At 39.1% G+C, this 14,037-nt stretch overlaps 3 protein-coding genes across 4 annotated transcripts; 1 reads left to right on the forward strand and 2 right to left on the reverse strand.

Annotated features, from left to right (window-relative positions):
* Nucleotides 1-1,273: 1,273 nt before the first annotated feature.
* On the reverse strand, nucleotides 1,274-2,440 carry LOC125185322 (protein SMAX1-LIKE 4-like). Its single transcript, XM_048081846.2, has 2 exons — nucleotides 1,804-2,440; nucleotides 1,274-1,719 (listed from the first exon to the last, which is right to left on the reverse strand). Exons 1-2 carry the CDS (start codon nucleotides 2,149-2,151, stop codon nucleotides 1,630-1,632), a joined length of 438 nt encoding a protein of 145 aa, XP_047937803.1. The 5' UTR covers nucleotides 2,152-2,440; the 3' UTR covers nucleotides 1,274-1,629.
* Nucleotides 2,441-3,975: 1,535 nt separating this feature from the next.
* On the reverse strand, nucleotides 3,976-6,867 carry LOC125218163 (ribosome-recycling factor, chloroplastic-like). Of its 2 annotated transcripts, none has more exons than XR_007175890.2 (11): nucleotides 6,705-6,867; nucleotides 6,539-6,632; nucleotides 6,408-6,474; nucleotides 6,210-6,305; nucleotides 5,751-5,848; nucleotides 5,327-5,438; nucleotides 5,088-5,129; nucleotides 4,939-5,011; nucleotides 4,806-4,856; nucleotides 4,432-4,488; nucleotides 3,976-4,190 (listed from the first exon to the last, which is right to left on the reverse strand). XR_007175890.2 is itself a non-coding variant. In XM_048119780.2 (11 exons), exons 1-11 carry the CDS (start codon nucleotides 6,787-6,789, stop codon nucleotides 4,173-4,175), a joined length of 777 nt encoding a protein of 258 aa, XP_047975737.1. In that variant the 5' UTR covers nucleotides 6,790-6,865; the 3' UTR covers nucleotides 3,976-4,172. The 2 variants fall into 2 exon arrangements, 1 of the variants encoding a protein (XP_047975737.1); XM_048119780.2 differs by having other exon boundaries at nucleotides 4,939-4,995; nucleotides 6,705-6,865.
* Nucleotides 6,868-9,884: 3,017 nt separating this feature from the next.
* Nucleotides 9,885-11,692, forward strand: LOC125218465 (putative inactive patatin-like protein 9). Its single transcript, XM_048120134.2, has 2 exons — nucleotides 9,885-11,148; nucleotides 11,219-11,692. Exons 1-2 carry the CDS (start codon nucleotides 10,219-10,221, stop codon nucleotides 11,429-11,431), a joined length of 1,143 nt encoding a protein of 380 aa, XP_047976091.1. The 5' UTR covers nucleotides 9,885-10,218; the 3' UTR covers nucleotides 11,432-11,692.
* The last annotated feature ends 2,345 nt before the right edge of the window (nucleotides 11,693-14,037 follow it).

Here is a 14,037-nt window from a genome sequence, read left to right on the forward strand (position 1 = left end):
AGAGCAAAACGTCGCTACATCCCTCGTGATCGAGAGGGAGCCCATGAAAGGCTCGTTGCTGACTATTTTTCCGACCAGCCGCGGTATCCAGAAGATTACTTTCGGCGCCGTTTTTGCATGTCAAAACGATTGTTTATGCGTATTGTCAACACATTGTCCACCCGCGTTGAATATTTCAAGAAGGTGCAGACGCAACCGGTTGGCAAAGTCTCACGGCGTTGCAAAAGTGTACTTGTGCCATCCGACAACTTGCTACCGGGCAAACGGCTGACCTCTTCGACGAGTATTTACATGTCGGTGAGTCAACTGGAATCCTATGCCTCAAGAGTTTTTGCGACGGCGTTCGTTCTGCTTTCGGCGAGGATTTCCTTCGGGCACCCACCACCACGATTGTCAACGGTTGCTTCGTCTTCACGAAACAGTCCACGATTTTCCCGGTATGCTAGGCAGCATTGACTGCATGCATTGGAAGTGGAAGAATTGTCCGACTGCTTGGAGGGGGCAACACTTAAGCGGCCACAAAGGAGGCGGCCCAACGCTTATCCTTGAAGCGGTCGCCGACTACCGCCTATGGATTTGGCATGCATATTTCGGTGTTGCCGGATCCAACAATGACTTGAACGTGTTATATTTTTCACCACTCTTCGATGATGTTTTGAATGGTGTAGCACCGGCGATCGACTTCACCGTCAACGGAAATGCATACCACATGGGTTACTATCTCGCCGATGGTATCTACCCAAGGTGGTCGACTTTTGTGAAGTCGTTCAGCAATCCACAAGAGCAAAGACGGATTCTTTTTGCGCAGCGTCAAAAGTCTGCTCGGAAAGACGTCGAAAGAGCTTTTGGTGTCCTTCAAGGCCGATTCAACATTGTGAAGTCCCCTTCTCGCCTTTGGTACGTTAAGAATATCGCCGACATCATGTACACGTGTATTATCTTGCACAACATGATTATAGCTGACGAAGGACCGATGGCAGCTAACTTTTACGACGAGGATGAAGCCGGAAGCTCAACCGCGAGGTCTCCCCCACGCCGAGGTGTGCATACGACGGTGAACGAGAGGATGGAAAGAAGACACACAATGCGCGATACAAGAGCCCACACTGAGCTACAAAAAGATCTAATCAATCACATTTGGGTGAAATTCGGCAACGAGTAGTGTAATTTTTAATTTTTAGGATTTTAATTGTGTAATTTTTAATTGAGTTTAAGGCCAAAATTGGTCCTAAACATATGACCATTTTACCTTTTTGGTCCTAAACTTTATCTTTTGGATTTTTTGGTCCTGCACATATGAAAATTTGATCATTTTGGTCATGAACTAACAGATCCGTCAAATATTTAACGGTCAACATGTTTAAATCTAATTTTGACCCATTTACCATCTTTAAGTATGATTATTAACTCTCAAATTATATATTTAATTATTATATTAGACATTATCATTTTAAAATACAACGCAAATATATTAAAACACAAAATGAAATAAAAATAACATCCGGAGCCTCTCTCTAATCTTTTGCTCTTAAATTTCTAATCTTTTCTCTAACAATCGTCTTTGCCGCCTCAATCTCCTGTGTTGCATGAATTTGAGGAGCAGTAGTAACAACAACAACCAAGTAATGGCTAGTGATGGCTATTCCTTCCCACAAGATGGTTGTGATGCAGATTCTGGCGCTGCCTATTGTACTTCCTCCTCAACTGATCCAAATCCTCCTATATACAACACAAAAAACAAGAAACATCCCTCAATCAATAAATACATTCATCATCTCACAAAATCACAAAAAACAAACACACCTTATTAGCATGTGGCTTGAGCCAAGAAGGCAAATGCTCTGTATCCAAAAACGATATCTGATGAATTGCCTGCTTCTCATACTCCAATCTGCATTCCTGACAACACGTCAGAACATCCTCTCCACCTTCCTCCTTCATTAACATCACTTTCCTCTCCCAAACCGGTGACGAATTCTCCGAGAATGCAACCCTCGAATCACCCCCACTCCACTGCACATTATATACATTTCCAATCCAATCAATTTTTCCTAACTCAAAAACATAAGCCCGAGCCCGCCAGAGGGGACGGAGCGCGTCCAGCTGCGGCTGCTTCATCTGGCACTTGACATAAGTCTGATAACTCGCCATCGCCAGAAGCCAAACCTTCACCAAGCTTCAACCAAGTAATGTGCGGTCTTCGAATCGAATCGAGTAGCCGACTTCGTGCCCTAGCTTCACCCCCTTCTCTCGAGCAACTCGAGCGGCGACGCTCATGGCCGCCAATCGCCGCAACTGCGTGCATCCGATCATTCTTCATGCGTGTGTCCCGCCTCGTTAAGAAATTGCGGTATCCGCGTCGTCTTCCCGGAGCCCGTTTCTCCCAGATCTACTAGGGTTCTTCGGTCAAAGATGAACGAGAAAGAAGAAGAATCAGAAAAAAAGAGTTTTTTTTTTAATTTACTTTTTAGAATAATAATTTATTATTTTAGAAAAAATAAAAAATTCTAAACTAATTGAAATGGGTCAAAATCAGTCTTAAACATGTTGACTGTTAAATATTTGACGGATCTGTTAGTTTAAGACTAAAATGATCAAATTTTCATATGTGCAGGACCAAAAAATCCAAAAGATAAAGTTTATGACCAAAAAGGTAAAATGGTCATATGTTTAGGACCAATTTTGGCCTTAACTCTTTTTAATTTTTAGGATTTTAATTATGTAATTTTTAATTTTTAGGATTTTAATTATGTAATTTTTAATTATTTTGTAATTTGTAATAGTATTTCAGGTATTTTTAATGCATTTTAATATTGTTGAAATGTTTTTATTTAAATTGAATAATAGAATGGTGGGACCCTTGAGCTTGTTCTTAGCTAAGAGTACGGATATGGGTGTTGTGCTCTTAGCTAAGGATAAGCAGTAAAAATGGGTCCAGATCCACTTCCGTGCTCTTAGCTAAGAGCACGGATGAGGATGCTCTTATACTCTCTTTTAGCTCATTTCTCAAAAAGAAAAAATTCTCTTTTTCATTTCATTCATTCTTAATATGAGCTTTAGTTTAATAAATGAAAGTATTCAATTTAGTGTATCATATTTAAAATGTGACGTTATATTAGTTGACGTTTGATAACGTGGCAATTAGTAAGATAAAGCTTTTCAATACTGAATCCTTAACATGCTGCAGAATAAAAAATAAGCTACTAATAGATTGGTTATAAAATCAGAAAATTACCCTATTAAAAAGAAGTCTTTATTTTTTGTCTTTTTTTAGATATAAATTGTTGTATAATTCACATTTTTCAAGTTCACAATATTTAAGACTACAGGTGTGAATTATTTAGTTCCACCTGTTTCCCGTTTATGGTATCGATTTCATTGCAAAATCTATTGATATGTCCTATCTTTCTACTCCAAAAATTAAGTAAAATACATAAATCTCATTTTCAAATTTAATAAAAGAGTGTTCACCTACCCCACCCCATCAGTATATTTATTTGTGCCGTCATGGTCAACATACCTATTATATAGTATAGTACTACTGGTAATAATTTGTGGTCTGGTTTTGGTAAATTAGTTATTGAAAATTTCCAAATTTAGAACCCGATTTCGAGATTCAAATTTAGCTCTATCAAAAGATAACAATACAAATCTGGAATGGAATCACATACTCCCTCCGTCCCAGATAATTCGTCTCAGTTTTCTATTTCGGTCCGTCTCACATAATTTGTCTCATTTCACTTTTACCATTTTTGGTAGTGGACCTCATATTCCACTAACTCATTCATACACACATTTTATTATAAAACTAATATATAAAGGTAGGACCCACAATCCACTAACTTTTTCAACCCACTTTTCATTACAATTCTTAAAACCCGTGCCCGGTCAAAGTGACCCGAATTATCCGGGACGGAGGGAGTATTTCACAACCAAGTTGAAAAACTTGATAAATAAGCACACAACACAAATCAATAAAATGAACATATCTCAACTAAATATAAGAAGCCTTGACACAAAAATGTAAACAATTCAAGAAATTCTATTAATAGGAACTAGTATTGAGGCAGGCAGCATATACCATATTTTTCTAGCTACCAAAACCAAGTGAAAGGAGCTTCTCAAAATTTCGTTACAGCTGCGAATCTCATTTACACGTTGCGGGGAGCCCCTCATACTTGCAGCAGCTCCTAAAAGACGAGAACGGTAATGGAGTTGAAATGATCGAATTGATAGCGTAAAAGCATGTATTAGACTGTCTATAAGAGCATGGCAACCTCATTTTACAGGGGAGAATTGATGTTATTATAAGAATGCATTTTCGTTCTACCCTGTGGCAACGGGTGACAGCTCCCGGCCTCCTAGTACTCATCTGTATTTCCATATTTTCGTACTTACGAACTGAAAAAAAAATGATGCAAGGACATATACCTTCTCTTTCTGTTTGAAAATGGACTCGATCTTCTTCATGTACTCATCTGTCACTTTCTGCAAATGGATACAGAAAATTGTCAAAAAGGTTGTGAACGGAAATTGAGGAAGCCGGTTGCAATAACATACTTTGATGCAAAGATAAGAATGGGGAATTTAATATTTGTAAGGTAAATAAAAGGCGAGCAGCAATAATCAGAACTCTTCTCTTCAGCACAATTTGTTGATAGAGATACCCAAATATTTGTGTTTCTTTATAGATACGACAATGCTTAATCGGGGTTGTGTAGCAATGTAACAGGGTGAAGACAATGAATGATGAGTCTCTAGCAGTTCACAGTAATATTAGTCGAAAAATGAACTTAAATAGGTACCTGCAAATCAGCAGATAGGTCCTTCACATTATCCTCTGAGAGCTTCTTCTCCTGTAAGAATGTTACCGATTACAAAATCATGAGGGTACGGAGGGAGGGATGAGAGAGAGAGATGCAAGACGATTTTTAAGACCTTCTCAAGCTTTTCATAAGATTTGATGGCATCTCTTCTGATATTCCTTATGGCAACCTACAAACCAAGATGACTTAAAGTGACTATATAGACAGCTTCCATTGGAGTGACTTAGCGTTAAGGTATTTGTGCATATCGCCATAGCATACCTTGCCTTCTTCAGCTTGCTTAGCCACAACCTTTGACAACTCCTGCAAAAACAGAAAAGATATTAAATGAGAAAAGGGTCGTAAATGAGTTGTATTGACATAGGAGGCTTTGATAGGAAAATTCACTTCCAGATCCAGAAACCAACCTGATAAAACATACAAGTAAGCACATAGTAAAAGGAAGTTCAGAAACGAGCTCCCTTTAGTTTTCCGAGTGGTCAAAAACTCAATTACAATACCTTCCTCCTGTCTGATGTGAGTTGTGGCATAGACAACCTAATAACTTCTCCGTCATTGTTTGGAGTCATCCCAAGGTCGGAATTGACAATTGCTTTCTCTATAGATTTCAAGCTGAAAACAGAAGGGCAAACCAAATGTCATAGATTACGCACGAGATGTATCATATGCGGCCAGTTAAAGCAAGCAAATTTGGCAAAGATAATCTTCATATCTTGACATCAGATTATTTTCATAAACTATAAAACTAAACTCGAATTCATCATTATTGCGCCAGCAACAGCAAAACTGTTCAAAAATTCAAATAATGTACTACTAAAAAAAGCTCAAATGTTGCTTGGCATTTAAACACGGTCCCTAAGCCAGTCACCTCAAACATCATTCATAAACGACTAATTACATATTTCTGTTTTAAACTGAAAGTACCTGGATTTGTCATAGGGCTGCACCAGTATGGAACTTGCATCTGGAGTACTTATCTGAGCTATGCTCTTCAAAACAACTGGTGTTCCATAATACTCTACCTGGAAAAGCAATGAAAAAATGACATGCAGTCATTTCCAAGGCAAGGCAACTCAACGAGAACACAACACATAATTCAACCATTCAAATCAAGCATCATCTCTTAACACTCACTTATCAAAACTCTGATGAAGTTATTGCAGTATTACATATACATATACATATACATATACATTCACACCAAAGTGCTAGATCTTATCATGAACTAGATATATTGAGTAAGACAAAAACTAGCAGCTATATCTTCAAATAAGTACTCAAGAAACTTTAGATTGTGCACAAAAATCAACTAAGAAATCACGAAATGTGCTTCATATAGCGGATATCATGCTATGTATCAATCAATAACACATCGAATTCTACCTCAACTTTGTCCAGTATAGCTGGATTTGCCCTTCCCGTCCTAATCGAATTGAAACTTGCCCTAACATTATCAATAGCCTTCTCCATCCTTTCTCTCTGATACAGAAATAACGAAACCGCATTCTTAGCTAATTGCCGAACAAAAATGATTTGATACTAAAAAAATTAGGTCACGAACTCTTGCATAAAATAACTTACAGCATCTTCCTCAATCAATGACTTCTCCTCTTCTATTTCCTCGAGAGTTGCACACCTCACTCCGATTCTACCATTGATGAAATTTTCATCCATTAAAAAACTGAAAAAAATAAACGCAGTCAAGTTATTACCTCTTCGCTTTCGCAGAAACCGCCCTCGCCGCCGCGTGAAGCTTAACGTCGACGTAATTCGCCGAGGCACTCCATGAACGCACATTTTTAAAATCTGCAGCCAAATTCAACCTTAACCACCGCGAGTTAAGTTAACGAAGAGGAAGAAGTGAAAGAGGAGCGTGACCTGGAAGTGAGAGGCGAGTTTTGGGCGCAATGGAGGCGTAGAAGACGGAGCGCAGGTGAGATACAGACGAGAACGTCGTCGCCATGAGAGTGCTCGATGAAATGATTCAGTGAAATGCTTCCGATTATTTTAGGAGCTTTGTAATTTGTTTTTTCACACTTGTGGATAAGAACCATGTATCACTCATCCACAAAATGGGCCAATTCTTTTACTTACAAATCCAAAAAAATGACATATCTTATGTTTTAAAAATTAGTTTAGTAATCGAGAGCTGAAATACCAGTAATATAATTAATTTTATATTATGTAAAAGAAAATATTGAATGATTAACAAAAAAAATACATTGTAGAAGTATAGCTTTGAATCTTAAACAAATACTAGTATTATCTAATAGTTTAAACATATGAACAAATTGAAAAATATGAACTCAAAATATATATCGAATCATCAATTACTTCACTCTTAGGTTCTAGCTGGAATACTCAAGCAATTAAGGTCATTGTTAATGCTGCTAGATTGTTTTTATTTATTTATTGAATAAAAGGCTCAAACCACCAACGACGGTGAGCAATAAAAGTTTCAATCCAGCCAAAAAACGGACAACAAGAACCAACATCTAGCCAAAAAACAGAAACACAAAAGAAACGAACGATAAAACCTCGATCAAAACACCTCCTGCCAACATACAATGCAACAAAGAGGCAAAAGCAACACCACCGCCAAAAGTCGAGAGCTATCCCAACCGTAAGCAAAAGAGGACAAAAGAGGTGAGATGAAGAGCTCACCTTTGTAAAATTTGGCAAGTGGTATTGATTCTTCTATAACTTCTAGACCATCTTCTAGCTTTGACCAGTTCGTCACACATTTCTCCTAGTAGGAAAGGTTAGTTCGGGCACCGCCCTCTCCACAACATGAGTCTTCTTTCAACATTCCAATTTAGTTCAAAATATTGGAAAACCACTTTGTGTCTAATCCACTATATAAACCACGAAATCACATAGAAAATGGACCACATCTTATTATCAAACTTGTAGAAAGATGCATCCATCCAAGTGAGAAAGCACAATATCAAGTCTTTGGGTAAGCTGAAGGCGAGATTCCATTGGTTACAGCAAAAATACCATAGGCTGCTAGAGTACTTACACCCAAACATGATGTGATTGATAGTCTCTCGCTCTTCCTTGCAAAAAATGCACAGATCATCTAAAACGTTTGAAACCCCAAATTTGAAAAGTTTATCCTTGGTGTTGAGTTTTCCTTGTAAAACAAACCAAATCAAAATTTGGGCACGAGGTGGGGCAACCTTATTCCATGCTAGTCTTTCATTATTATGAAAATGGATCAAACCTTCCTCGATTCACGGTAAGTGATTTTCATAATAATATGCCTCATCAAGACCAAATCAGTTGATCCGATTTGATTTGTAAAACAACTAAAGTGAACCTGTATTAAAATTAAAGAGCGAATGTGATTAAATTTATTTTACAAGGTGTAGTCGATTTTTATAGGTACAATAATGCACGATTGATAATCAAATATGCAAAAAATTAAAAAGGATAGTACATCAAGCACACTAATGAAGTCATTATGAACGAGTGGTTACATTCACTTATTCATGTGATCTTTTATGTAGTCATATATAGTCGAGTAGTTATATTTAAAGGGTTAGTGGCAGTTGTGCATTATGTGAATACTTTTTTATTTGAATTGCCACCTAATTTTACTAGTTCGGTCTCACTAAGATGTTAAGCAGTGAGTATCTTATATGTGTATCATTCGTATGAACTATTTTATTCAGAAGTACATATTTATCGTTAGATATGCTTTATCGTCACAAGTAAACATGGCAACCGAAAGACATATAAAAAACAACAGCAAATAAAAGTGGCGATTAAGATTGACATTTTTGTCGCTTATTTGTATGAAGACACTGCGAAGTGTTACAATTGCATTTCACCATAATTTTGCATGAGGGGTTACATTCGGTGGCAAATTTGGTTGTTGTTTTTTCAAGTTTTTCGACTTTACTTCTACCAAACTTTGAGATGCAAAGGCATCAAATAAACGACAAGCAATCGAATGGAAACATGTTGAAATAAAGCAACATTTTGGGATAGGTCATCTAATTTTCTCAGCTTCTTTCTTATCTCAATCTATTTGAAATTTGTAGTATATACATTATTGCAAATTGAAGTCCGACATTTAGGTGACATTAATTTTATTTTTATTATTGACTTAATTGGCAATGATTTCTTGGTCACCATAAAAGAAAAAATACTACTAATACTTTTTTTGACCGAGTTCAACTCTCTGATATTCCGTGAATGGGTGATGTCTCGGGCCATGCTTGGGCAAGGGTCCGGTGCATCCAGACCTTGTGTTGCAGCACGCTAGCTCACAACGTAATTTAAAATATTTTTATTTTTAATTCTTTATAAGAATTGATTTTTAAAGATATTCTCATTAAATATTAAAAGAGTGTATTTTAAACGATGAAACTGGATGATAATAAAAAAATGTATGTAAAAATTAAATTAAATTAAATTAAATTGTTATGTGATTTCAGATTTGTAGTATGGATTGTCGAAGTGCATAATACTTCCTCCGTTCCACTTTAGGAGTTCCGATTTACCATTTTTTGGTGTCTCATTTTAGGAGTCTTGGTTGGAATATTTTATTAATGGTATTAGGGCCCCACATTCCAGTAACATTTTTCCACCTACATTCCACTATCTTTTTTCACCAACTTTCCTTTACATTTCTTAAAATCCGTGTCGAACTCAATCGGGACCTCCTAAAGTGATACGGAGGGAGTATTAAAGAAACGATGATGCATCAATGTTTTAACTTGATACGGGATCAAGTTTAAAGTATACAATAAATGAATTTTTTTAAAACTCATGCAATGACCATGTATCAATTCAAATTCCAAATGAGATAAATAGGTGTTTAATGTGTGTGAGTAATTAATTGATGGTAATCATATAGTAGTAGTAATAAATTTAAGTAAAGGTTTAAATAAATTAAGGGAAAACGCGTGCAATAAATTGAATAAAACAAAAAATAAAATACAGCGCAGCACATCGTAAGTAGAGTAGTACTACTACTCTCTCCAGCATCGCATTCTTCAATAATAAGAAAATAATACTAATAATATTATCAATAAAATTAAGGAGGAGTATGTACTCCCTATTTATATTGGCACGAGCACGATCAGTCCCTCAAGTAGCCTCACAGTAAATCGGAATGCGCAGTAACCCGCTGAGTGTGTGCGATTATTTATGAGGAATAGTACACTTCTCATCTTAGCTCAGCTCACCTCCATTAATGGCGATCAGTAGTTAAGCGTGATCTATTCCTTTTTTCACGGATTTTCTCTCACTAGTTTTGCCCTACTCTACTCCCTATATACTCCTACCACTACCAATCCATATCGCCTCCATTTTACCCAGGACATTCATTATTTGCTGCCGCAGCTTTTCATTCTGATTGGAGCGGCTCTGCAAATCTGTGATGGAGCTCAGCAAGGTTACGCTCGAGATCTTCTCCAAGCTGGAGCAGAAGTGGCTGCACCACTGCGAGGCCAAGAAGACGCGTGTGCTCAGCATCGACGGCGGCGGAACCACCGGCATTGTCGCCTGCGCCGCTCTCGTCCACCTCGAGGACCAGATCCACGAGAAAACCGGCGATTTCAACGCGCGGATCGCTGATTTCTTCGATATCGTCGTCGGCACTGGAATCGGCGCTCTCCTCGCCGCGATGCTCGTCGCCGACGACGGTTCCGGCCGTCCGATCTACTCCGCGAGGGACGCGGTGAAGTTTTTGACCGCGAATCGGGCGAAGCTGTTCAAACCGAAGAAGCTGGCTGGATTCCGGCGGATGATGAGATTCTCCGGTGGAAGCATGGACACCGTGCTGGAGGCGGCGTTCCGCCGCGCCGACGGTAAGGTTCTGACTCTGAAGGACACGTGCAAGCCTCTCCTCGTGCCGTGCTTCGATCTGAAGAGCTCGGCGCCGTTCGTCTTCTCCCGCGCCGACGCCTCGGAGTCGCCGAGCTTCGATTTCGAGCTGGCGAAGGTGATCCGCGCCACGTCGGCGACGCCGTCGATGTTCAAGCCGTACAGGCTGTCGTCGCGCGACGGAAGGACCTCCTGCCTGGCGGTCGACGGCGGATTGGTGATGAACAACCCTACCGCCGCCGCCGTCACTCACGTCCTCCACAACAAGCGCGATTTCCCGTCGGTCACCGGAGTCGACGATCTGTTAGTCCTCTCCATCGGCAACGGCCAATTGAGCTGTCCTTCTCCGGTGAAGCTCAGCCGCAGCGGCGATTGCTCCACCGCGGCCGTCGTCGGCATTGTCCTCGACGGCGTTTCCGAAACCGTCGATCAGATGGTGGGGAATGCCTTCTGCTGGAACCCTAACGATTACGTCAGAGTTCAGGTGAAAAATCTCAGTCCTAAATCGGTAACGGCGTTATGTTTTCGGTGCTAACGGCGTTATGTTTTTGCAGGCTAACGGCGTCTCGATCACGGCGGAGGACGTGCTGGCGGAGAGAGCGGTGGAGTCGCTGCCGTTTGGCGGGAAGCAGTTACTAACGGTGACTAACGGCGGGAGGATCGGAGGGTTCGTGCAACGCCTCGTTGCGTCGGGGAAGAGTAACGGAAGCCTGCCGCCGAGCCCGTGCAAAGAGACGGCCGTTAGTCCCCTGGTTAACGGGCGTTAGATTAATTTTGTTTAGATTAATTTTGTCTTTTTGCGCTCAGTTTTATATCAGGAAAATGTCAGTTAACTGTCTCTCTTCGTCAACTTCAAATATTAGCCGTACGATTAAATAAATGGGAGTAGTTTATTATTATGTCTGCTGCTAATTAATGTAATTAAGAAATGAATTTTGTTTTGTTCATCTCATTAATTGCATGAGTATCGAGTGTTGGAGACATTATTATACAGAAAAGGAAAAAACTTTAGTTTCACTTATTTTCAACCGCTTTGTTTTACATTGAAATAACCTATGTAATGTCTTATTGTGTACTGTTACTAAAGAATTATAGTAGTAACAATAAATGATCAAGATAGTATTTCATCTTTATTGTTGAAATATTATATACAATTAAAATGTGATTCATAATAGGCAGAAAAATGATCTGTTGATGTGCTAATGTAGTACTCCCTCCGTCCCTCATTAGGAGTCACACTTTGACCGGGTACGAATTTTAAGAAATATAAAGAAAAGTTGATTGAAAGAGTTAGTGGAATGTGAGACCCATTTATTTATATTAGTTTTATAATAAAATGTGAGTGAATTGAGTTAGTGGAATGTGAGGCCTACTTACTATTTATGGTAAAAAATGAAATGTGACTCTTAATTGAGGACAAACCAAAATGGAAAAGTGTGACTCTTAATCGGGGACGGAGGGAGTATATTTTCATTTTTGTTTTCTTGCTCTCATAAATTATTATTTATAAATTCATATACTTGTGAAAGTAATTTTGGTGGGTGCATTTTTCATACACATATGTGCACTCTTAATATTCTTCGATTTTGAATTGAACTAATTTGAGTGCAAGACTAAGCGATATCAAAAGTACTCACGCAATACAAAAACTAGCATGGGATGGTGCCTATGGTCATTTTGGCATGTCGCCTCATGTGCAGGATGTTTTGGGATTGAGATTGTGAATACTTATGGAATATGTCATATCTGTTAGGCGTTTGTCTCCTTATTTATTTTCCATATCTTGTTTACTTGTTAAGTTTTTGGCACTGTTCTTGCTCAGAGCATCCACAATAGCGGCTAGCCGACCGACTAGCCGATTCGCGTCGCTAGCCGGTCGGCTAGCTGAACCATTACAACCGGCCAGTCGAGAATCGGCGAGAAAATCGGCGTGGGTTAGCCAATTTGCGTGCGCTAGTCGCCATTGTGGCGTGCCGATCGGCCAACGCCAATTTTCATTTTTTTTTTAATTTTTTTAAAACAAGAGCAACATCGAGCGAATGGACAACAACAACGATTCCAGTCCGGCGACGAGCGGCTCTCATACTCCCACGGTACCCGTGGGATCTGGATGGGGCCAAATGGGCCCAGGTCCCTTGGCAACAGTTGATGGGGATGATGACTGGAGCGCCAGGGGGGATGCAGGGGGGGAAACAGGGGGGATGCGGTGGGGGATGCCGGGCGGGGTGCAGGCGAGCGGCGGGCAGTCATCGCCAGCGTGGGGAGTGTTGGGGATAATCGCAGCGGAAAATGCAAAACAAATAAATTCACATAAGAATCTATTTAGGTGATTATGTGGGTCGATTCAATTTCATGCTTGAACATGTAGAAACATATAATTGCGCAATTAATCACATAATTTAATTTAAATTATGTTGTTGAATACTTACAACAATGATTCTCCAAAGAATCGAAGTGGCTTGCTACTTCTCCACGTGTAGATCTTGAAACTTGATTGTGAATGCAAGACCAAAGATCTTCTAACCTATGACCCTTAACTCTATAGATCTAAATTCCTTGTGGGAGGAATCTCTTAAAAATTATAAGAATCTTGAAGGAAAAGACAAGAAAGCCAAGTGTGGAGGCTAGGGTTTGTGATAACATATTTGTCTCATCTCCTTACATTCTTATTTATAGAATTTATGATGGGCTAGGTTAGGGATCTATGGGGCTTGGATTGGGCCTCCCCCATTGGACCTTCTTTACTAATTAAATTATAACCCATAATTTAATATAAGGCCAATGGAATATTTCTTGTGCCACTATAGAAGAAATATTGACCGCTCATCCAATCCGTGATCACAAGCAATCCGCGTTAACCTCTTTAATATATTATTTCCCGTGTCTAAGACTTTCTATATCCATTAATTAATTTGTAGTCTGCTATAGTCTTAAAATTAATTAATATCTTTTATTTCCAAGAGTTTGTCTAGTACGAGATGTATATCAAAATATACTTTTCCTTTTCTATTTATTCTTGGATTAAATCCAAACCGGCCGGGTTTCCAAATAATAGAACTTCTCTCGAACACCTCTTGGGGATATAGTCAAACCACGCAGGCACACGATTCAATGTAATAATAAAACTGACACCATACTAGTTATTAATTACTACTACCCAAGATATCAGAAATATTGGGTTGCGAAAAACCCGCACCTATTGATAAGTCAAAGTAGCGTATGATTAAATAACGTATGTCCTATATTATTACAAAGATTAGAAAATATTAAATCTCCAAGACACCGTCTTACAGTAGATAGCAACAAAGACGTGTCTATACTTTAGATCCATTCAATGCTATACCACACCAGTGTCACTAGTCATTCTCAAGGT

Source organism: Salvia hispanica, chromosome 1 (genome assembly GCF_029641045.1).
Source record: "Salvia hispanica isolate PSC_SH4W2 chromosome 1, Shi_PSC_v1, whole genome shotgun sequence".
NCBI lineage: Eukaryota > Viridiplantae > Streptophyta > Magnoliopsida > Lamiales > Lamiaceae > Salvia > Salvia hispanica.

Bases quoted from the DNA above. Each gene is read 5' to 3' on its own strand.
- LOC125218465 (XM_048120134.2), top strand. From the start codon at position 10,219: ATGGAGCTCAGCAAGGTTACGCTCGAGATCTTCTCCAAGCTGGAGCAG. The intron at 11,149-11,218 runs GTGAAAAATCTC...ATGTTTTTGCAG, and splicing joins ACGATTACGTCAGAGTTCAG to GCTAACGGCGTCTCGATCAC.
- LOC125218163 (XM_048119780.2), bottom strand. From the start codon at position 6,789: ATGGCGACGACGTTCTCGTCTGTATCTCACCTGCGCTCCGTCTTCTAC. The intron at 6,475-6,538 runs GTAATAACTTGA...CATCAATGGTAG, and splicing joins GTTTCTGCGAAAGCGAAGAG to AATCGGAGTGAGGTGTGCAA. The intron at 5,849-6,209 runs GTAGAATTCGAT...TTGCTTTTCCAG, and splicing joins CTATACTGGACAAAGTTGAG to GTAGAGTATTATGGAACACC.
- LOC125185322 (XM_048081846.2), bottom strand. From the start codon at position 2,151: ATGGCGAGTTATCAGACTTATGTCAAGTGCCAGATGAAGCAGCCGCAG. The intron at 1,720-1,803 runs GTGTGTTTGTTT...TGTTGTATATAG, and splicing joins TCAAGCCACATGCTAATAAG to GAGGATTTGGATCAGTTGAG.